Source organism: Macaca mulatta, chromosome 8 (genome assembly GCF_049350105.2).
Source record: "Macaca mulatta isolate MMU2019108-1 chromosome 8, T2T-MMU8v2.0, whole genome shotgun sequence".
NCBI lineage: Eukaryota > Metazoa > Chordata > Mammalia > Primates > Cercopithecidae > Macaca > Macaca mulatta.
This window is the reverse complement of record NC_133413.1, coordinates 134,888,711-134,913,673: the sequence shown is the minus strand read 5'-3', so window position 1 is coordinate 134,913,673 and position 24,963 is coordinate 134,888,711. Positions and strand designations below refer to the sequence as shown.

General features: G+C 40.0%; 2 protein-coding genes across 10 annotated transcripts in view; one reads left to right on the top strand and one right to left on the bottom strand.

Moving 5' to 3' along the window:
- TATDN1 (TatD DNase domain containing 1) overlaps positions 1-22,684 on the top strand; it is a 60,270-nt gene extending 37,586 nt beyond the window's left edge. For 5 of the 9 annotated variants that reach the window (XM_077944023.1, XM_028852903.2, XM_001101992.5 and 2 more), the window contains 3 exons: positions 4,113-4,183; positions 6,006-6,132; positions 11,204-11,392. In XM_077944023.1, coding sequence (XP_077800149.1) covers positions 4,113-4,183; positions 6,006-6,132; positions 11,204-11,306 — 301 coding nt within the window. In that variant the 3' untranslated portion in view covers positions 11,307-11,392. Of the gene's footprint in view, positions 1-4,112; positions 4,184-6,005; positions 6,133-11,203; positions 11,393-21,539 lie in introns of those variants that run through there. The other 4 variants (XM_077944018.1, XM_077944020.1, XM_077944019.1 and 1 more) reach the window with 1 other exon arrangement.
- Positions 12,014-24,875, bottom strand: RNF139 (ring finger protein 139). Its single transcript, NM_001261771.1, is given in 2 exon segments — positions 12,014-14,075; positions 24,375-24,875. Coding segments are annotated over 2 exon segments (1,995 nt in total). The 5' UTR covers positions 24,556-24,875; the 3' UTR covers positions 12,014-12,261.
- Between the last annotated feature and the right edge of the window lie 88 nt (positions 24,876-24,963).

Genomic DNA, 24,963 nt, shown 5'->3' with positions numbered 1-24,963 from the left:
AATAGGCCGGGTGCAGTGGCTCACACCTGTAATCCCAGCACTTTGGGAGGCCGAGGCGGGCGGATCATGAGGTCAGGAGATTGAGACCATCCTGGCTAACACAGTGAAACCCCCTCTGTACTAAATATACAAAAAATTAGCCGGGCAAGGTGGCGGGCGCCTGTAACCCCTGCTACTCGGGGGGCTGAGGCAGGAGAATAGCGTGAACCCTGGAGGCAGAGCTCGCAGTGAGCCGAGATCACACCACTACACTCCAACCTGGGCGACAGAGCGAGACTCTGTCTTAAAAAAAAAAAAAAAAAGAAAAAGAAAAAAAACTTTTAAATATACTATCCATACCAACCACATCAATATATTTTACAAAATATCTATATTGACCAAGCTGGCTGAAAATAATAATTTTTTTTTCTAGAGAGCACCAATTGCTACTTAATGTCAAACTAATGACATCCCACCCACCCCTCCTAAAATCCTACTAAAATAAAATTATAGATATTGAAAAAGGAAAGAATCTATAATAGCAAAGAAAAAAGGCCAGTTTTTTGCTGATAAATGTTCTGTAGCTGGGTAAGCCCAGGAGTTCAAGTGATGCTCCTGCCACAGCATCCTCAGTAGCTAGAGCTACAGGTATAACCAGTCTGGGTAACTTAACGAGACCCCCATCTCTTAAATTTAAAAAAAAAAAAAAAAAAAAAAAAAAGAAGAGGCCAGGCACAGTGGCTCACGCCTGTAATCCCAGCACTTCAGGAGGCCGAGGCAGGCAGATGACAATGTCAGGAGTTTGAGACCAGTCTGGCCAACATAGTGAAACCCTGTCTCTACTAAAAATACAAAAAATTAGCCAGGTGTGGTAGTGGGCACCTGTAATCCCAGCTACTTGGGAGGCTGAGGCAGGAGAATTGTGTGAACCCAGGAGGCAGAGGTTGCAGTGAATCGAGATTGCGCCATTGCACTCCAGCCCAGGTGACAGTGAGACACTCCGTCTGTTCTGTGGATTTCTGAAGACGGGTAAAACTGAAAGAGAAAGCTTAGATTACACCACTAAGGGGCCTCAGAGAGAGGGGAGCAAGTCTGGCAAACAAAATCCAGTAGGGGGGGCTTTCAGCTTAGAATTAGTGTGAACTAGGACTAGAAAGGATGATCAATTGAGGGCCTATAGAGAGAAAAGATCTCACTCCCATATCCACTCCTGTGCATAGAGGACAAAAGCAGTAAACATTTACACAGGGGCCAGGGGTAGGGGTTTTCTTAAGAAAATTGAAAAAACTTATGGTGAGGACTAAGGCTTGAAGTGCTTATTATCAGTCCACAAAGGAAAGCATTTAGAGAACCATGAGCCTAACAATTAGCTCCCTATACTCTTACCTTTAAATGTAGTTTCATAATATACCCTCTCCCACAAGAAGGTCTCACTAAGAATCCCCACTCAGAGAACTGGTAGTAAAACAGTCCTGCTTTCACAAAAGCAAAGGAAACGCAACACTAGCAACCTCCCTAAATATAAATGGATATCCAAGGACCACCAGACAAATGCGGTGAACCAGAAGCATGAAAGAAAAGGACCAAGATAAATAGAAAACCTAACCCCAGTGAGACCCAACATAGTGGGATTTGAGATGTTACACACATGAAATATGAACAGAATGCTAAAAGAACATAAAAGAATAAGAGCTCCTCATATAAATGAATGGTGATGTTAAAATAATAGCACCAATGGAAGAAGTTAGGGAATCAACACATTTGACACAAAGATACATATTTTCTTTACAAACTACATATATTTGAGCAATCAAGTAATAGACATAGAGAATTTTCGTTTTATGGAAGTACTCTAATAAGTAAAGGGCTGATAGAATTATATCAACATTTAGTAGCTCCTGGTGAACTATGCATTGGGCATCCATGGCTGCCTTAGATCACAAAAATAGAACCAGATATATGCCTGTAGATGAAAGATCACACCACCACCTATGAAATGGTCTTCCCCCAAAAACATCCAACCCCAATCTTATCCAGCCTGTAGATGGTACTCTAGATCTACTATAAGAAATACAGAGGGCAGGCTAGGTGCGGTGGCTCATGCCTGTAATCCCACCACTTTGGGAGGCCGAGGTGGGTGGATCACCTGAGGTCAGGAGTTTGAGACCAGCCTGGCCAACATGGTGAAACCCCCTCTCTACTAAAAATACAAAAATGAGCCGGGCGTGGTGGCAGGCACCTGTAGTCCCAGCTACTCGGGAGGCTGAGGCAGGAGAATCGCTTGAACCCGGGAGGTGGATGTTGCAGCAAGCTGGGATTTTGCCAACACACTCCAGCCTGGGCAACAGAGTGAGATTCCATCTCAAAAGAAAAAAATACAGAGGGCAGAGGAGCCTGTTAAACTGGAACACAGATAAAATCAGCAAAATCAAGACTAGGGCACTGCACAGGGTGAACAGCTTGGTTTCTTCAACAATAAATGTGAAGGGAGAAAAGATGCAGGAGATTTTAATAGGTTGAGACTTTAGAAGACAATGACCAATTGCAATGTGTAGGCCTCTCATTTGTGTCCTAATTTAATCAAACTTAAAAAGAATGTATGCCTCTGAGACGACTGGAAATTTGAATACTAGAAGATTTGGGTTTTTCTTAAATATGATAATTGTATTGTGGTTGCATTTCTTAAAGAGAATCCTTATGCTCAGAGATACATGCTGAAACATCCTGAATTAAATGCTGGAATATTAGAACTGTACATTTCGAATTTCCTTTTAAAATAATACAGGAGAGAGCAGGGGTAAGTGGATGGAACAGGATTGTCCTGTGTTGATGATTGATGGGGCTGGGTGATAACTATATGAGAAGTCCATATTACCTAATTTAATGTATATCTTAAATGCTTTGTAATAACAAATGCTGAAATTAAAAATGCTACATAAGGAAGCAACCAAGATGTTCCTCAGTAGGTGAATGGATAAACTGTGGTATATCCAGTGGAATATTATTCAATGCCAAAAGAAATGAACTATCAGGCATGAAAAACATGGGATTTTAATATGTATTTTCAAGTGAAAGAAGGCACCCTGAAAAAGACTACATACTGTATAGTTCAAACTGTGTGACAGTCTGGAAAAGGCAAAACTATGGAGACAGTTCAAAAATAAGGGGTGAGAGGGAAGGAGGGATGAATAGGCAGACCACAGATTTTTAAGACCATGAAACTACTCAGTATGATACAATGGTAGACGTAATTCCATATTTGTCCAAACCCACAGAACACATGACACCAAGTGAACCCTAATGTAAACTGTAAACTGTGGGTTTTGGGTGACAATTTTGTGTCAAGGTAGGTTCATCAATGACAAACGTACCTACCATTATGGTGTGGAATTTTGAGAGTGGGGGCATATGGTTGGGGAATCTCTATACTTTTTATTGCTGTAAACCTAAAACTGCCCTAAAAAATTAATTTGTGGTTACAAAAATTGTGTTTTTAAAGTAATACAAGAGCAGTATTCGTTGCCATCACATTATATGCTACACCATCCCAAACCTCACTGCCACATTACAGGAAGCATTTATGTTTGCATTCATGGATCTTTGAGTCAGCTGGGTTATGGCTGATAGAGGCTCAGGCAGCCATAGCAAGACTTGAGGCCAAAGCCAGATTCAAGGAGTAGAGTTCATCCTACAAAGAAACCATGGCAAGGGTACAGATACATAATTCTGCTCAAGTAGAGTGAAGAATCTGTCTTGGGCTAAAAATGGAAAATTCAGGAAATGAACGTTAACAGCCTTAGGAGCATCTCTAAGTTATGCAAATTACTCAGAAGCAAATGAATTCTTTTTTTAAAAAGTTAAATTTTACTTAGACTGATACGGAATGCTGTTGGAAACCAACTAATAAGCATGGAAAATTGCATCCCCGGAAGGCAGATAGGGTTAAAATAGATCTTAATCTGGATTGTTGAAGTATGGTAGTGTGCAAATACTTTCTAAAGTATACTGAAAACAAAATGCTATGGGGTTTTGGATTGGTCTTGTAGTACTTTAGACAAGTTGTGATATGAAAAAAGGTATTCGTTAATTGCTGCCTTTTAAAATAAATATATGTATACACTTCTTTTTTTAAGTTCACTGAAAACTGAAGCTAATTTGGAAGTTTTGAAGTCAATTCCTAGTGAAAAATTAATGATTGAGACAGGTAAGTTTGTTTTCAGAACTTTGTTTCATATTAAACCATACCAAACAAAAAAGAAAAAGAAATTTGACTTCAAACTTTAAGTGGACAAGTATTTTAAAACAGCATGCTCAACCTCAACAATTGTGCTTTCCAGAAGATCTTTGGGGGTTATTAATGGAAAAATAAATGCAAATGATTTTTTTTCAATTTTAGAAGTTTGCTATGTCTAAGCACTTAGAAAATGAGATGTTAGACTATAACTCAGGAGGGCCGGGTGTGGTGGCTCACGCCTGTAATCCCAGCACTTTGGGAGGCCAAGGTGGGTGGATCACGAGGTCAGGAGATCGAGACCATCCTGGCTAACATGGAGAAACCCCCTGTCTCTAATAAAAATACAAAAAATTAGCCGGGCATGGTGGCAGACACCTGTAGTCCCAGCTACTCGGTGAGCCGAGATTGTGCCACTGCACTCCAGCCTGGGTGACAGAGTGAGACTCCATATCAAAAAAAAAAAAAAAAAAAAAAATATATATATATATATACACACACACACATATATATGTATACGTAACTCAGGAGGTTGTAGTTACAAGTACATAAACAAGGGGCCTTGACTAAGCACATCACACTTCCAAGTTTCAAAATCTGTTCAGAATTTTGTTTACACAGTGTCTTTATAATGGCTTAATTCTACAGCACTTTTTACAGTGCGACAATTTATACTGGTTTAGTATAAGGATTTTAGAATATGTTGCCTCTTAAAACAAGGTGAGGCCAGGCGCGGTGGCTCACGCCTGTATTCCTAGCACTTTGGGAGGCCGAGGTGGGCGGATCACCTGAGGTCAGAAGTTCAAGACCAGCCTGACCAACATGGAGAAACCACATCTCTACTAAAAATACAAAATTATCCGGGCATGGTGGCACATGCCTGTAATCCCAGCTACTTAGGAGGCTGAGGCAGGAGAATTGCTTGAAACCGGAAGGCGGAGGTTGCAGTGAGCTGAGATCGCGCCATTGCACTCCAACCTGGGCAACAACGGCGAAACTCCATCTCAAAAAAAAAAAATTACAAAAAATACAAAAAATTAGCTGGGCGTGGTGGCACATGCCTGTAGTCCCAGCTACTCAGAAGGCTGAGGCACAAGAACCGTTTGAACCTGGGAGACAGAGGTTGCAATGAGCCGAGATTGCGCCACTGCACTCCACCCTTCGAGACAGTGAGACTCCATCTCAAAAAAATAATAAATAAGGTAAAAAGCTAAAACTTCTATCTAAACCCTGTCAAGGCTGTCCTTATACCATGGACTTTAGGAAAATCAAGACTGAGCCTTTCTGGAGAAATCACGTTCATTTCCTTGGGCAGTCAGGAAAACAAAATGATTTGATTAAAAGTACGATGCTTGTAAAATGTGTAAACTATTGTAATTCTTTATTTAAAAATATTCAAAACCAGTTTCACATTCAGTAAAGATGGAAATTTGTTTAACTTATGCAAACCTCACTACATGCATAGCGAAAAAGATTTTGAAAACAGAAAAAAAATCTGTTTAAATGTTTTCATGTTGTTACACAATTATATTTAAGGTTTAGGTCTTTTTTTTAAAGCATGCTGCACACCAACAATGGTAGCAGAAAAAAGGAATAAAAGTGAGTTTTAGAAGGTATTTAAGATGCAATTCAAGATTTTGTGCTTTTCTTAGAACTGTTTTCTGTTGCAATAATTGTGCCATTTTGGAAGCTGAATCATGGTTTATCATTTACAGGTTATGTATTAGTTCGATAATGGTCATAAAAATTTCTTTTAATGTAAAGCCCTTAAGAGACACTTTCTTTGCTTAACTAGATGCACCTTGGTGTGGAGTCAAAAGTACACATGCTGGATCAAAATATATAAAAACTGCATTTCCTACCAAAAAGAAGTGGGAAAGTGGGCACTGCTTAAAAGACAGAAATGAACCCTGCCATATAATGTGAGTATTTTGCTTTCACGGTCTTCAAAATCATTAGTCAACCACCAGATGCCACTTACAAAATGAACGCAAGGGACAGAATTAAAATTTTGCAAAATCCAAGTGAAGTTCAGGTTCAAGGCCACCATATTAATGCAGTGATTTGGAGGAATTTGTATACCTAGTTTAAGTCCCATTCTCACTGCAACTTCCTGCTACTCTTTGGTAACAAGAAAGCCTTAGCAGAATATTTTGGATTTAAATGATTTGACAGCCGCTATAAATCTAAGAAATAACACATTTCTTTAAGCCTCAGAACAAAAGGATAAGTGATCTTAAGGACGAACCCCTTTTTCCAAATCAAAGGGGGTAGACGCCCTTTTTCCAATCAAAGGGGGTGGGACTTTAGCACATTTTATTTCCTAAAAAAGCAGCAGATCAGAATCATCTTTTAAATTGTGATGTATAGCACAGGTGAAAAGAGGGATTATTATCCATCTGTCAAAGAGCTGTAAAGGTAACCAACAGGAAAAGGTGGTTATATCATTTTAATGGGTACTTAATCCAATTTATTTTGTTTGCACAGATAATTTAATCTAGATTATATCAGTCTTACATAATTTATCAGTTCAGACAATTGGGCATACTTATAACACATTCACAAAAACTAATTGGTACTGTGTCTTCATGAGGGGTAAAAAAGAAAACAAAATAGATTGTTGCTTTTAAGACTATTCATTGCATATGCACCATCTTTTGTTTTCAGTAGTTTTTAACAGGAAAATAGTATTAGAAGATAAGCCAGATCTAATATCCAGCAGGCAGAACAGTGAAGAATTACTCTATAAAAATACGTTTGAAAGGTTCTTTTCCTTTATTAACATGCTTCAGCTGACAAAGTCTTGAAAACTGAAGCAGCCAGGCAGGGTGGCCTACGCCTGTATCCCAGCTACTTGGGAAGACTGCTTGAGCTCAGGAGTTCAATATCAGCTCAGGCAACATAGGGAGACCCCTGTCTCTAAAGAAGTAACAAAAATTTTAAAAAATAAAGAAATGTAAGTACTTGCAAATTCAGTGATGAAACAGTATTTCTAAATACTGTTTTGGGGGACCATCTCACTCTGTTGCCCAGGCTGGAGTGCAGTGGAGTGATCTTGGCTCACTGCAACCTCCGCCTCCCAGGTTCAAGCAATTCTCCTGCCTCAACCTCCCAAGTAGCTGGAACTATAGGCACGTGCCACAACACCCAGTTAATTTTTGTATTTTTAGTAGAGACGGGGTTTTGCCATGTTGGCCAGGCTGGTCTCAAACTCCTGACCTCAGCCTCTCAAAGTGCTAGGATTGTAGGCATGAGCCACCACACCCAGCCAATTTTTGGGGGATCTAAGAGGACACTAGAGAAAAGAAACTGTTATTTTGCCAGCAGCCAGCTTACAGGAAGTAGTTGCCAACAGTGTATCCAAGTCAGTTTTTTATATTTCTTTAATCTTGTATAAGATTATAGCTGTTGACTTTAGCTATACATTTGCAAGACAAAATTTCAAGGTGTTTTTAAATGTAGACTGTTGAAGAACTATGAAGGCTGGCCGGGCATGGTGGCTTACATCTGTAATCCCAGCACTTTGGGAGGCTGAGGCAGGCAGATCACCTGAGGAGCTTGAGACCAGCCTGGCCAAGATGGTGAAATCCCATCTCTACTAAAAATACAAAATTAGCCAGGCCTGGTGGCAGATGCCTGTAATGCCAGCTACTCGGGAGGCTGAGGAAGGAGAATCACTTGAACCCAGGAGGCGGAGGTTGCAGTAAGCAGAGACCGCGCCATTGCACTCCAGCCTGGGTGACGAGAGCGAAACTCCGTCTCAAAAAAAAAAAAAACTGTGAAGGCTTCATGAATACCTGCTCTTCAGTTAGCTGCAGAGCTTAGGAAAATTTAGCATCTGCAAGCTGAAAAGATTTAAACCACATTTCAAAAATACACAATCATCTGATCTACTGCTAATTATGAGTTGGCAAGTTAATTCCTACTTGCAAAGTCATTTTATCAACCTCCATTCTGTTAACAATTTTACATTCTAATTATGTTTATAGAAGTCTTTTAGATATAAGTTGTTTGCAACAGATATTTTGGAGCCCCTGCCATATGTCAGGAAAGGTACAAGTTACTAAGGCTACACAGAAGAACCAAGACCTGTCTTTATCCATCCACCTGTGCCTGGCACTTTAGATAAGGCATTCAGTGAGTCAGGCGAGGACCCCTGCCCTCCTGGAGCAAATAAGCAGACAGAGTCCAAGATAGTAGTGCTGTTATACAAATAGGAATATATGACCAAGACCATAGGGCACATCAACTGTCTGCTTTGAGGGGAAACAGGAGAGAGCTACACCAAGGTGACATTTCAGTTGTTTACTAGGCGTGACTGGGAGTTAGGTCAGAGAAAGACAAACACCTGGAGCAAAGGCAGACTGCAGAAGGGCCTGGCTAATCCAGAGGAACAAGTGTGGCAGAAAGTGGGATGCACAGGGTAAGTGGAAGAAGTCAAGTCTGGGAAGGTAGAGCGAGCCCAGATTGTGAGGCCTCTTATATGCCAGCATTTTGCTTAGATTTTATCACTACCCAAAGGATTTTAAGCAGGACAGTAGCAATTTTTTTTTTTAAGCTATAACTGGTATCAGTATGGGGAGGGGCTGGAAAGGAAATAGTGGCAGGAATCATACAGATCTTGTAAGACTTTAAAAACCTTTGCCTGGCTGGGCGCAGTGGCTCACACCTGTAATCCTACCACTTTGGGAGGCGAGGCAGGCAGATCACTTGAGGTCAGGAGTTCAAAACCAGCCTGGCCAATGTGGAGAAGCCCTGTCTCTACTAAAAATACAAAAAAATAGCCGGGCATGGTGGTGGGCGCCTGTTATCACAGCTACTCGGGAGGCTGAGGCAGGAGAATCACTTGAACCTGAGAGGCAGGGGTTATAGTGAGCCAAGATCACACCACTGCACTCCAGCTTGGGCCACAGTGTGAGACTCTGTCTCAAAAAAAAAAAAAAAAAAAAAAGCAAAACCTGTGCCTACTGTAAAAGTGCCACACTAAACAAAAGCCACTAAATTCTCAGGGATATTAAACAACTTTATATTCATTTTGGAGTAACTGCAGCTTTGACCACTGAAGATGTATGGAAACGGCATGGCTTGGCTACAGAAGGGTTATTCAAAGATTTCCATAAACTGCATTATCAAATAGTAAAATAGGATGTCCTAAGCTCCAATAGATTTCCTTTTTTTGGTGGGGGGGACAGTCTCTCGCTCTGTTGCCCAGGCTGGAGTGCAGTGGCACAATCTCAGCTCACTGCAACCTCCACCTCCCAGGTTCAAGCAATTCTCCTGCCTCAGCCTCCCGAGTAGGTGGGACTATAGGCCTCCACCACCACGCCTGGCTAATTTTTTGTGTTTTAGTAGAAGTAGGGTTTCACTGTGTTGCCCAGGCTGATCTCAAACTCTTGAGCTCAATCTGCCCGCCTTGGCCTCCCAAAGTGCTGTGATTACAGCCATGAGCCACCACACCCGGCCCAATAGATTTCTTATAAATTAATTTCAATAAAATTGCTATGCAATATAATCTTAGCAAAGCTGCTGTGACCTTCAAAACTGTGTCATCAGCAGCACTAATCAAGAGTTCCAATTCTGAGTGCATACAGAGGGACATTTGGTAGTTTCCGAAGAAACATGGATTTTCACTGTCTTAATTTAAATGTTAATAGATTTGCTTTCAGCATATCTTGACTGTCAGATAAAAATTCAGCATAATGTTTGCTTTGTATAAACATCAAGCAAGGCTTTTGAAAGTCACTATTACAAAACAATTTTTTAAATTCCTATTAATCTTAGATCTCCATCCTTAATTCCTTTAGGTGTTAACATTTAAGATACCCACTAAGGGAACAAAAAGCTCGGGCAAAGAATATTTAAATGTTCAATTTTGACTTTGGAACTTTCCAGTTCAGTATTTAAAATGTTATATATAATATTGCTAGGAGACACTATGGATCGTTATTATTGTAAGCACAGAAACGGAAAAGATGCGGCCAGGCGCCCTGGCTCACACCTGTAATCCCAGCACTTTGGGAGGCCCAGGCGGGTGGATCACGAGGTCAGTTCAAGACCAGCCCAGCCAACATGGTGAATGAAACCCTATCTCTACTAAAAATACAGAAATTAGCTGGGTTTGATCACAGGCGCCTGTAATCCCATCTACTCAGGAGGCTGAGGCAGGAGAATCACTTTAACCCGGGCGGCAGAGGTTGCAGTGAGCTGAGATCGCGCCACTGCACTCCAGCCTGAGTGACAGAGTAAGACTCCATCTCAAAAAAGAAAAAGAAAAAGGAAGAAAAGGAAGGAAGGGGGAGGGAAGGGAAGGGAAGGGAAGAAAGAGAGAGAAATAAAAAAAAGAGAAAGAAAGAAACTGAAGGATGGACACCTGTACTTCTCTCTCTTGCAGGGGTAGAAGCACAGAAAGCCCTCCCCCTCAATAACCACACATTTTTCCAAGTAAATATTACTTTTGCAGCAACCTAATACCTTCATTTGCTGTCTCTCAAGGACTAGTTCTGTAGCAGTGGCTTTCCAACTGTGGCCGCTGTCCCCCAGTACAAATTACATTGTGACTTAGGATGAACATACATAATAAAATGAAACAAAAAATGGAACAGTACTTACCCTTACTAAGTACAGTGTACTTGTCAATGTTTGAAATGCTCATCATGACCCACTAATGAACATGCTATGACTCACAATTGAAAAGGACTCTTCATTTCCACTCAGTTAATGCCAGAAGTGGTGTACATAATACAGATGTCTGCTTTAATAATTTACTTGAACCTGGTTCTTAGCTCTAGTTATATGCAAGACAGTCCATAAATCTGTTTGTAGTTACTGGCAGTAAGTTTTTCTGTTGATGCTGCTGAAAAACTTAATAACTGTTAAGCTTTATTCTATTAAAGGTGCTCTAATATTTTCCCTTTGTGTGGAAAATTATTATATAGCTTTAAAACAGAATATATACTTGGAGATTTAACCATTTTTGTTTTTGTTTTGTTTTAGTCAAATATTGGAGATAATGTCAGCAGTGAGAGATGAGGATCCACTGGAATTAGCCAATACCCTATATAACAATACTATTAAAGTATTTTTTCCTGGAATATAATTGGTATATGTCTTCCACTTTCCATCATGTATGTAAAATTTCACAGTAAAACTTACTGATAGTTTCAATAAAGAAATTATCTGCAAGTTGTCTAAAGAAATACTATATATTGGTACACAGCATTCTCCACCATTCCCCTTCTTTTTCTCATAAAATCAGATCAGGATGTTTTTATATCATTGAGTACCTTAGTTTAAAACAATAATAATAACAATAAACTATTTTTGTTCTGTAATATCGCCAAAAGAATGAAAGGACAATTTTATGACAATACTGCAGACACAGAATGGCTAACAAATATACCAATTTTACATAAAAAACATTTAGCACATTCTGGTTTATATCAAAGTTTAGTTGATACAGTTTATTTCCCAACCCTCGGTCTCTGAATCATGACTTTCAAACTCAGCTCAATTACACTGCTACTCAAGTTTCAAAAAAGTTCCTCAGTTGCTTCTGGCAGGCTAATTTTTTCTTTAGTTTTAAAATACTCTCTCATGTCCCTTATCCTCTGGTCAAATTATTTTATTTCCTTAACTTTAATGTGGTTTCCTGATTTGCATTTTCATTCTCCCACCCATTCTGAAGAAAAACTGAGGTCCAAAGTTAGATACGTTATATGATTTCATTGAAGAATCTTTGGCACAGTTGACGCACCATATGATCATTACAGCTATTAAAAAGCTATTTGTTCAAATTTTGTCATAAAAATGTGAAAACATTTTATTCTATGTACAATAATGTACACAAATTTAAACAGGTCACCAAAGAGACCAGAAGTAATTAAAGAGGTATATTTACAGTAGCACATCACAGTAAACGGAAAACCATTCACAGATTCAACATTGATACTGTTTTTGTGCTTGGTTACACACTGAAGGTGAAGGATATCACTCCATTTTGGATGAACTGAATTTTAAACAAATACCTCAATGATTAATAAATGCTATTTTCATCAGTCAGTATCATCATTAAATTCTTCAGCTGCTGCGCCTGTGTGCTGAATCACTCCATTTCTTTCTCTTTGAACATCATCATCACAATCTGTACTGTCATCTTCGTTCAATTCTCTGTCAGATTCAGCAGCAGCTTCTCTTACAGCTTCCTCTGGATTTTCATTGGGTGGAATAAATCCATTGTTGTTAGATACATTTGAATTATCCTTGATATCATCTTCGATGTATACTTTCTGATGGCACATTGGACAAGTATCTTGAATGTACAACCATTTCCGAAGGCAAAGTGCATGGAAATAATGATTACATGGTGTAATACGAGCAGATGTTGTAAACTCATGATAGCAGATTGCACATACATCATTTATTTCTTGTAAGTGGCTCCCTTTTATTTCAGGAAGTGAATTAATTTTCTTCACAGCAGTCCTACGATTCATGAATGTCTTCCAGCCATTTTTGGCTTGTAAGTAGATGTTAAAATATGCATGTAGGCACATCATAAAAGCCCGAATTTTACTTCCTGACTCAAACATCATAGTGTAAGCCCCATTTCCAAACATTACAACTCCAAATATAAATTCAATAATACTGCCTGTTGAACGAACGTAGTAGACATAATCGTCAAGCTTTTCCCAGAGGACATTATAGTAGCCATCAATCATGAATAACGTATAAACAGTGAGAGAAACAATTACTTTTAAGCACAGTTCCACACAAAATGCTGTAACTGCAAACAACCATGTATTTAGTGCATAGTGATGCCAAAGAACATAACTGAGTAAGACAGGAAGAATAAACAGGCAAGCAGAGACAAACAGCACAGGAAAATGTCTACGAAAAGATGACACATGAGAGGCACTGAGAGACATTAATACAGGGTCTGTCATTCCATGGATGAAATGCAGGACTGCAGTTAATAAAAGGCACATGTTTCTACTTAAGCGAATAAGTCTCTCTTCTGGTCTTAGCCCACTTAACCCAGTCTGAAGAGCCAAAATAAAAAATAAAACAGGTGCAACAAAGCCAAGCCGCCTGTCATCTTCCTCAGTTGATCCAATAAAGGCCAATATTCCAAGCCCCAAGTAATGGGCTACTGAGGAAATTACAGCACTCATGCCCAGTACAGTTAGTGTAGAATCACATCCACTAATTATAAGATTGCAAATGAGGTCCCAAAAATCATCCCAAGAAATAAAGAAGGAATCAGTTTCATTTGCCATCCTTAAGATGTACATTAACACTGTAGCCTGAGCTGTAACTCTTGTTAGCCAAAAGACTCGCAGTATGTCTGGGAAACGAATCCTCTTCCATGTGTCCTCCATCAACAACTGTAATCCATAAATTCGATACATATGCCTCACTAAAAGATAAACATATCGTGTGGAATAATAAAACCACTTCAGTTTCACTGCCAAGACAAGCACTGTATTTAATGTGAGAATCAAGGAAGAAGTAAACACTAAAGTCTCTCTGATGTGTAATGGTAGCTCTGTGATTAAGCCTATTACAGGAACCAAGAGATCCAAAATAATTAATTGTGAATAGATGGAATGAATCTGGAGTAGTGTAACGTATCCAATTCCAAGTGTTAGCTGTAGAACGATAAGTGCCATCCACAGCGAGGGACCTTTTCGAGGAAGCAGCTCAATTCCAAAAGCTGATGTGTTGTAGGCACCATAGAAGTCAATGTGCAAAGAAGCATAATAATTCACCAACACTGAAGTTGCAGCTAATAGAAAGGCTGAGCTGTACATGTAAAACTTGAAAAGTGATCGTTGTGACAAGATCAGAACAATACTGGATACAAATATACCTGAAAGAAAGAAAGAAAAAGTCATTTGAATGAAGTCTTTGTAAGAATGTTTCCCCACTAATAGTTATGATATTCTTTAATTAGGAAATATGAATATTTTCAGTTATGAACATTAAGCCTCAAGACGATTTAGGCGTAAAGGGCAATAAAGGTTTTGTAAAGTCAGAGTTCAGGAGGACAGACCAAACATAATAAATTATTCTTTAAAGTTTCATTCCTTACTTTCTAAAGTATTTCAAGTAACACTGTGTATGTCCAAGGCACCAAATTACTAAATTATCTCTTCAAGATGAATGTGTAGTGGTACATACATTTTAACAAGTTTTAAAACTCAAAAGAATATGTCCTTTATCATTTCATAATCATTAAAATTAAGATAATTTTAAAAATTGGGTTAAAAAGAACCCAAATGGAAAACATTTGTTCCTATTAAGTTTTAGATTCATTTATTATTGATTGATTGAGACGGAGTCTCACTCCATTGCCCAGGCTGGAGTGCGCTGGCGATGCAATCTCAGCTCACTGCAACCTCTGCCTCCCAGACTCAAGCAATTCTCCTGCCTCAGCCTCCTGTAATCAGCTGGGATTACAGGCACCTGCCACCACGCCCAGCTAATTTTTGTATTTTTAGTAGAGACGGGGTTTCACCATGTTGGCCAGACTGGTCTCTAACTCCTGACCTCAAGTGATTCCACCGCCTTGCCTCCCAAAGTGCTGGGATTACAGGCGTGAGCCACCGCGCCCAGCCAAGTTTTAGATTTTTTTTTTAAAGCATTCTTTAGGAAATCAAGTTCAAGTTTTATACTTCCACCTAATTCCTCCTTTTCTTCAAACTGTGAACTCATGGCAGCTCTTACTTCCTACTCCTTAACTCTGAGCATTCTCCAAAGGATCCAAAATTCAGTTTTTCTTTCCTCCTAAATAGTTTCCTTCAGACTTAGAAACATCCTCCAAGTTCCCTTTTTCCTGTACAATGCTGAATCTGTTTCTTAAAATAGTCATCTCTTTTTATTGTTCTTCACATTACAAAAGTAACACTCAGAAAACCAAGACATGTTTTTAGAAAATGATAATTCTCCTTCCCCCACTCCATAGACACCATCTTTCTTTGTACTCTGACAGAAATGCACATTTTAAGTAGGATTACAATAAACACATTATTATCCAAGGTTTCAACAATGGGAATGTCATCTGAATACTCACCTACTTTCACTCCTACATTACAACTGCAAATTTCCAAAGTTCTGAAACTCAACTTGCCTTAACCTAGAATCAGCTTTTCCTTGTGATTTGCTATTTCAGTTGAAGGTACCATTATTGTTCTCTTAGAGATACTCCCAACCCAGCCCCACATGCTCAAACTTTGCCAATTAGTTGCCAAATTCTTCTAACACCTCTATCCCCCTTTTCTGTGACACCAATCAATTAGTCTGTCTCAAAAAAACCTTCATCTTGTCCAAATCCATCTACAAGCCATCACCAAATTGCCTTTCTTCATTCATCTGCTCAAAATACTTCAGCGGCTCTGAAATTACTATTAACTAAAATCTACATTCTTGCTCCTGGCACTCAAGGATCCAATTTGCTTTACAGTAATATTCCTCCTAACACACACACACAGACTTGGGTTCCCCAAACACATTCTTTTCTCCACTATAGCTACAGCAGTGTTTACATTCTCTTTGCTTGGAATGATGTCCCCACCAACTTCCCAATCCCTGACTGTTCAAATCCTACTTATCCTAGCATCCTACTTTCTTTGATAGAAACTGTTCTTTCAGCATACCTGCAGAACTCAGTGAAACACTGAACACTCATACCACCTGATACTGTAGTCTGCAGTTATCTAAGCATAATCTACCCTATTATACATGTATCTGTAACAGAAAGCAAGGATCCTACCTTGTCCATCTATGGATCCTACAATATTTTGTACAAAGTAAGTACAATAGTATTCACTGTACTTATTGGGACATTGGGAATGACAGTGGGAATGTCTGTCACTTCTGGATGTTTTTAAAGGCAATGACAAAATACAGCCTGCTTGAAAAATAAAATCTATGAAAAAGACAATGAGAAACCACACCCTGGAGTACAGAAAAAGTGACAAACTCCAAGTTAAAAATCCATCTTGGCCAGGCGCGGTGGCTCACACCAGTAATCCCAGCACTTTGGAGGCTGAGGCGGGTGGATCACTTGAGGCCAGAAGTTCGAGACCATGTCAATATGGTGAAACCTTGTCTTTACCAAAAATATAAAAATTTGCCAGGCGTGGTGGCACGTGCCTGTACTCCCAGCTACTCAGGGGCTTGAGGTGGGAAAATCGCTTGAACCCAGGAGGCAGAAGTTGCAGAGAGCTGAGATCACGCCACTGCACACCAGCCTTGGTGACAGAGGGAGACCCTGTCTCAAATAAATACATAAATATTAAATAAAATCAAAATCCATCTATCCACCTTATTTCAGCAGGTAATGAAGACACTGCATATTATTACAGTGGACGCATTTCACAATCCATTGCACATATAGGCAAGGGCTAGTTCCTTTAAATGATGACTGTCCAGGGATTTAAAATGTATTCTGTGCCAAAGTGTCAAGTCATTTGTGAAAAGGAAAACAAAAGGACACAATAAGGTAGAAGACATATAAACCTCTAAATACAAACCACCTGATTCCCCAAGCAAATGGGCCACTAATAATCTCCCAAAGAGTTGTAAACGCAGAACAGCCTCTTTTAACAGGAAATAGGTAATTTTTTTTAAATGAAGTTTCACTCTTGTTGCCCAGGCTGGAGTGCAATGGCGTGATCTCGGCTCACTGCAACCTCTGCCTCCCAGGTTCAAGCGATTCTCCTGCCTCAGCCTCCCAAGTAGCTGGGATTACAGGCATGTACCACCATGCCCGGCTAATTCTGCATTTTCAGTAGATACAGGGTTTTTCCACGTTGGTCAGGTTGGTCTCGAACTCCTGCCCAGAAAAGATTTTTTTTATTGGAAACTTCTTCCATGGAAGGTAACAAGGAAATGGAATTAATTCAGCCTACCAGATGCCATATGTAATCTTACATTCTCTACATGGAAAACAACCTTATTTTCCTGAGACAAAACTTCAGAAACTTTAAAACAAATCTTCTAAGTTGGGTCAAAACCAAAACAAAAAAACTCTAGTTCTACTTTATGCCACTTAGAGGGGAGAAAGTCAAGCAGGAACCGTAAATTATTTTTGTCAACTTGCTATTCACAAAGTAGTAAAGTAATCTTCAGTAACTATTCATGAGCTTTGCTATAATTTTATAACTATTTTTTAAAATTCTAATAACTTTTCTCCTGAAGCTTGTTTTTACCACACACAAATGAAGAAATGATTTGGGTTTTAGAAACATTTCTAGTGAAAAAGTGCCATTGTGCTTTATGCAAATGATCAAAGAAAAAAGGGGAAGGCATCAAATAGACAAATAATGTAGTAAGACTACAACCTCAAAATTTGGATGTGTCCCAGCAAGTAACAATCTGACAATACTCTATCCTGATTAAAATCACACCCCCCAAGATGTAACAGTGAGTTAACATTTCAAGAATAGTACACGTTTTAATTCCTACCCAAAGTTTGTAGGTATATGGGGTTCACAGATTTTCCTTATAGTCACGTTCCTACTTATGGAGTTTGGGAAGAATCTGCTCTCATTTTAAAAGCAAACATCCCAAGTAATAAGTCTCCAAAGTAATCATCTTTCTCATGGCCTTTGCAGAATAATATCAAAGTTTCAGTGCATTCTTACATTAGATATGAAATGCTTTCTTGGTATTTACACTGTAGATCTAAGAAAATATAAAAGTCCAGAGACAGTTTCTCATTAGGATTTGGAAGTGACTTGCACAAGTAATCAAGGCTGTATATAAATGCTGCTTCATAAAAAATTAAAAGAGAACAGAATTTACTGAAATCACAACTCAGAGATCCCAGTCCAATTCTCCTGTGATTAAGAGAGTTCACTAGAGTTTTCAAGGTAGTCAAAAAGAGGGAGGTATCCAAATCAATTCAGGAACTTTGAAACTATATACGAACTCAACTCATGAAAGTTCAGGCCTTCTCAATCTGGATTACCAAAAACAGGCAAATAAAAACAAAGGAAAAAATAAAAAAACTTACTATACATGTTACATAACAAAGTGTTTCACTCTTTTATGTGTAAAGTCTATTCATACCCTTACCCTCTTCTGGAAACTTATGACTAAAAATCAGGGTACAAAACATAATATTTACAATTCTCCAAGTACCCGAAATACCTTTAAAACAAAAAGCAACTTGTTGAAAAACATTTCAATACCTGACAGAATATGGAAAAGCACAGAAATAAATGTTATTACTACCTTACTCCCAAGGGAGCCTTCTGCAATGAAGTTTACAACAAAGTGTCTTGAAATGTTGTTAATCTGTTAGCATACTTGATAAACTATAAAGAAAAAATTTCTATTGGATTCTTATTTTAGGTAAAAAAAAGAAAAAAATGGTATTCTAAGTATTAATAACACAAAATTAAACTTTTGCTTTTAACCTGAAATTATAACAAGTATGCTTTTATCAAAAATATATGAACATGGATTTTAAAAAGCCAAACCCTACAGTGAGGTGTTAAATGAAGAGTTAAAGCAAGTTTTTCTAGTTTGTCTTTCCCATCTGTGATATCATAAAAAAAAAAATTAGTATTTGGTCTTTATCCCATTTTCTGACATAGCTTCTAAAAGCCTTGGAATCTCTGGAGTGATGACTGTTTTGTACAATAATCAGATGACTGGTGCCTGGGGGCCCCTAGATAGCTTCAGGATGGGGGCTAGGTAGCCAGGAGAATCAACCCAGTGATTAAGGGTTATACCTTTGATTCCTACCCCCAGCCCCCACATTTGGGGAGGGGGAAGAAGCTGAAGCTTGAGTCCATAAACCAATGACTAGTGATTTAATCAATCATGTCTATTTAAGGAAGCTTCCACAAAAACCCAAAAGGACTGAGTTCTGTCAGCTCTCAGCTGAACACTGAGGCTCCACGCCCCTTCTCCCCTTCTCTCCTTCTTTGCCTCACCTAGTACATCTCCTTCCATCTGGTTAATTCATCTGTGACCTTTGTAGTTGCCTTTATAATAAATCGGTAAATGTAAGTACAGTAGTTCCCCCTTACCCGAGATTTCACTTTCTTTCTTTATTTTTAGTGATGGAGTCTCGCTCTGTTGCCCAGGCTGCAGTGCTGTGGTGCGATCTTTTGATTAACATAGGTTTTTAACCTCAGTATCATTCAGTTTATCAATCTTCATTATGTATTTGCTTTTATATATTTTTACAGAATTTCTCCCTTAATCTAAGATTGGAAAAATAAGATATTCCATATTTTTTTCTAAAAATTTAAAGTTCTTCATTTCATATTTACATATACATCTAGGTAAGAATACACTTAGAAATGACTTTTTTTTTTTAAGAGACAGGGTCTTGTCTGCCACCCAGGCTGGAGTGCAGTTATGCAATCATAGCTCACTGCAGCCTTGAACTCCTGGGCCCAAGCGATCTTCTCACCCCAGCCTCCTGAGTAGATAGGACTACAGGCGCCCACCGCCAAGTATGGCTATTTTTTTAAACTTTTATTTTTGCAGAGACAGGGTCTCACTACACTGCCCAGTCTAGAAGTGACTGTTTATATATTGACATGAGGTAGACATCTAGTATAATTTATTTCCAAAGGTGTAACAAAATGATCATTAATTCAACAGTCCATGTTTACCTCAAGGTACTTCAATTCTTTCTCTGAAACACATTATATCTATATATACATTTGTGTCTGTTTCTGGGCTATGTATTTAATTATAAATAAGGCTAAGTACTAATCTATTTGTCTATCCCAGTGGTTCTCAACCAGGATTTGGCAATATCTAGCGACAGCTCTGGCTGTCACATTGGGTTGTTGGGGTGCAAGGTGCTCCTGCATCTAATGGGCAGGGGAAAGGGACGCTGCTAAAAATCTTACAGTGCATTCAGAAGAGCTCTCATCCGCAAACAAAGAATTATCCTGTCCAAAATGTCAATACTGCAACTGTTGAGAAATCTCTGTCTATTCCTCTGCCAGTTATAATTACTTCAGCTTTTTTTCACTTCATAGGTTTTCTGAGGTCTTTTTCAGCACCAAAAATAGCTATCTCATTCCTTTCAAGAACTTTATTGCATGGCTGGACCTAATACAATGAACAGATTTGTATCAATACATATTTAGATTAAGTTTGTTGCTTTGTTATTTCCAGTAGTGTTTGCCCATAGTCCTTTTGTACAACTATATCTCTAGGCCAATTCCCTAGAATTGAAATTGTGAGTCCAAAGTTGTACGAGCCAGGCATCCCAGCTACTCCGGAGGCTGAGGCAAGAGAATCGCTTGAACCTGGGAGGTGGAGGTTGCAGTGAGCCGAGATCACGCCACTGCACTCCAGCCTTGATGACAGAGCGAGACTCTGTCTTTAAAACAAAACAAACAAAAAAGTCAGTTGTAAATGACAGTTGATAGTGCCAAATAGTTTTACACTGATATTAACAGTTTTCCGGGCCGGGCACGGTGGCTCACGCCTGTAATCCCAGCACTTTGGGAGACCGAGGAGGGCAGATCACCCGAGGTCGGGAGTTGAAGACCAGACTGACCAACATGGAGAAACCCCGTCTCTACTAAAACTAGAAAAAAAAAATTAGCCGGGGGTGGTGGCACTTGCCTGTAATCCCAGCTACTCCGGAGGCTGAGGCCGGAGAATCGCCGGAACCGGGGAGGCGGAGGTTGTGATGAGCCGAGATCGCGCCATTGCACTCCGGCCTGGGCAACAAGAGTGAAACTCCGTCTCAAAAAAAAAAAAAAAAAAAAAAGAGTCTTCCAAAATTGTATAAATTTACCTAGTTCAAAAAGGTAAATGCCTTTGCAAAACTTTGAACTTTTCACCAATCTGATAAATTTTTTTTGACTTTTTTTTTTTTTTTTTTTTTTTTTTGAGACAGTCTTGCTCTATCGCCCAGGCTGGAGTGCAGTGGGACGATCTTGGCTCACTGCAACCTCCACCTCCCCGGTTCAAGTGATTCTCGTGCCTCAGCCTCCAGAGTAGCTGCGACTACGGGCAGGAGTCACTGCGCCCGGCTAATATTTTGGTAGACACGGGTTGCGCCATTTGGCCAGGCTGGTGTCAAACTCCTGGCCTCAAGCGATCTGCCCGCCTCGGCCTCCCAAAGTGCTGGGATTACAGGTGTGATCCACCATACCTGGTCTTGACTGTATTTAACTATAAGAAAGGCTAAGTCCTTTTTTTCCCCCCATAAAATCAAGCTCCTGCAGGAAGGGCTAAATACTTTTTCTCTTGCTTATTGAACATCTGCATTTTGTTAATTGTGAATTGCTTGTCTTAGGGATTTTCCTAAGGGAGTATAAGTTTTTTCTTGTTTTGTTTTTTTTAGACAGTCTCGCTCTGTCGCCAGGCTGGAGTGCAGTGGCGCAATCTCGGCTCACTGCAACTTGCAACTCCCTGGTTCAAGTGATTCTCCTGCCTCAACTTCCCTGGCAGAGTAAAACGCTTACTAGAACGTCAATCACTTATGATACAAGTATTTTCTCTCAGTTTGTCATTTAAAGATTTTTAAAGTTTTGCCATAAAAAAGCTTTTCATTTTTATGTACTGAAATTTATCAGATTTTTCCTTGGAACTTCTGGGTTTGCTGTTATGTTTAAAGACTTTTCCCACCTCAATGAATTATCACCATGAGTAATACTATTAAAACAAACTCCTAGGCTTGCATTTTCTGCCTTGGTTAAAAATTTAAATTTGCTAACTCAGCATTATGCTGCTCTGGGTTGAGTTTCATTTAGTATTTAACACCCCTTAAGACATGGCTTTATGTTCTTAAATATTCTATATATTGTCATAGAATTTTATTTGGATCTCCAAAATGAGTTGCTTTATTTTCCAACCGGTTGAAATCTCAAATTAGTTTTGATATCAAATGAAGGTACAGTTGTAGCACCACTTTGTAGGTAGAAGGGAGTAAATACTTCTACCACCATACATAAAACTGGTAATGCTTTTTACTTAAGAGAGAGATTTCCATTTTTACACATTAATTTTAAAGAAAAGGGTGAGGTTGACAAGTGGTAAGACTTATACACAGTAGTACTGAGAAGTCTACAACTACAAAAAAACTAACAAGGCAGAACGATTAATTTCAACTATCCATTGGCATATTTTACACACAAACCTGTGTCTTTTAGTAACATATAATTTTTTAGCACCAAAACCAGTTTTTTTCATTCTTATCATCCTTACAAATATGAAAAATTAGCATAATTACATGACATAATATAAGAAGAGTCAGATGATAGATCTGAAAAATATTTTGTATTTCTCAAAGTCTGATCCAGAGATTCTGGGATCAAAATTTTCAAATAAACAGCACCAATACTTTGCTGATGATTTCAAAAGACCAAAATATCTAACAAAATATGGTATTAAATGAAGCATTAAAATAGTTTTATTGTCTTTAACACCCTATGAAACAGATGTCATCATTGTCCATTTTTTTAAAAGGCAAAAATAAACCAAAGCACTGAGCAGTCGCCTTAAGTCACGCCCTTCTTTAAACCGTCAAACACAAACTTTCAAGACTTATTACAAAAGAAGCATGGCTAGTACAAGGAAAATACCAGATTACTTCGTTCAATGTTCTCAAACTACAAATTATTTAATTAAAGAAAATACTTCTTTTCCTTGAAGCTGCCTAGCCTGAAGCTCAACAGAGTATTGCATTAAAGCACCAGGTCCCAAAGGGATTCTCAGAGAATCTGCAGTCATCATGCTGTAAGAATATTCAAAGCAGTCACTACACTATTTCTGGGCTGAATATGCAGATTCCTCTCAAACAGAGCCCAATTTTTAACACAAATTGTGGTGGTGGTATACATTAGCAGTGGCAAGTAGGAGCAGCTGGAATCAGGTAGCCGGTGGATTACAAGCAGCTTGAGCTGAACATCACGTTCACATCTTTAGTTTTAAGATCTAGCATATGATCATTACTATAGCATTCTGTATCTGGACTGCAGCTGTTAGGGAGAAAAGTAAACCATACTTAATGTCAAAAGATTTTTAAGCCCCAGGTTCTGGCAACCACTTACCGGCTGCCTACCAAGAGCAACACTTAACCTCTATGACCCTGTTTCCTGGTTTGTAAAATGAGAATACCACCACCCACCTCTGGGGGATGTTTGAAGGTTAGGTTAGATAATACCAGTGAAAATGTTTTGCAAAAGGAAAGTACCAGAGAAATGTAAAATATGGCTATTTATTGCTAAGAACAAAATTCGGCCTTTATTGCCACTCCTCTTTTGAAAGAATAAAAGCAACAGATGGCTTGTAATTCAGAAAGGCTTGGTAAAGATCTCACCCTCAGTCTGCCCTCAGCAACACTTCAAAAGCACTAGCCTACTTAAGACCGATCACCAGAATTACCTCATCAACAAAAATTGCCAGGTTGCAATTACTTAAAAAATTATTTTACGCATAAATGCATCGCACTCTGATGATGTAAGTGAAGATGGAGAGGAAGAAATGAAATATAAGATACTTTTAACACACCATCCATACGAAACAAAGAATTATTTTCAGACGTTTCTTTGGCAAATGGCTCATCACTTTTTACAGTCATCTTCAATACCTTCTCGTTTATTCATGGAAAATTTTAGCATCGCGCTTTCATGAGAATTTTTGGTAATGGTTTCAAGGTCTGACATTCGAAACCCTGTCTCCTTCGCTTGGATGTCATTTACTGCAGACACTTCACGATCCTGTGGACCCTTGGGTGCAGCAGAAGTGACAATATACAAGTACTCTGCATTTTGTAATAAAGGGAAACTGAGGCCCACGCCTTGGCAGAAGTCCAAGGTCACACACGACGAGCCTGGGATACAGTTGTTTTTTCGAAGGCTGTCGCATAGGACGCGGTAAGCCAGTACTCATTTCCCAAGAGAAACGGGCAAAGAGCTGCATGCCCACGCATTCTTGCTTTCTCCCCCTCTCACTGAGGTACAACACTGAGTCCTCGCTAGGGGGACTGCTCCGCTGTCAACTCAGACAAGTATCATCTCCTTCCCCCTCCCACCCCGTAAAGACGACCCTTTCAGAGATGAAACTGTAGTTCCCAAAGGCACATACTCGACCCATGGCCTCGCACGCCTGCCCGCTCCTCGGGGCACATCTCGGCCCGCAGAGCGGTCCCGGGACGCAGGGTACCCTGTTCCCTTACCAAGGAGCCGGAGGAAGATCTGGAGCACGATGCAGAACCGGCTTTGGCTGGAATCGGGGTAGGAGTTGAAGATGGCGTCGATGATGTAAAGGCAGGGCACCCTGAGCGCCACTTCGAGCGCCGCCCAGACCTGCTGATGGGCCATCCGCACCTGCTGCTGCGGGGCCCCCACCGCCGCCATGAGCCGCTGCCACACCGGGGCTGGGCGGGCCGGGCAGGGCCACGCGGGGCAGGGCCCGGGGCCGCGGCCGGGGGCAGGGGCTAAGGCGGGCAACTCCGCCCCTGCGCTCCTTCTTCTCCTGTCTCTCTCACGGCCCGCCCCGCCGCCCGCTCGCGTCCCTCGAAGTGGAGCAGGCGGCGGAGGCAGCTACGGCCGAGAGGGCGGCAGCGGCGGCTCCCCAGGAGGCTCTGGGTTTCGGTGTTTCCGGCAAGCTAAGGTCTGACTCCTCCTCCCTCCACCGCCTCCCCCGCCCGCGGAGCCACCATCTTGACCTCGCCCGCTGGCCTCTGCCGTTGCTGCTGTGGCGAGGCCCGGAGGCTGCGCCGTCAGTCAAGCGAACCGCAGAGTCCGCGCCCACTGCCTGCGTCA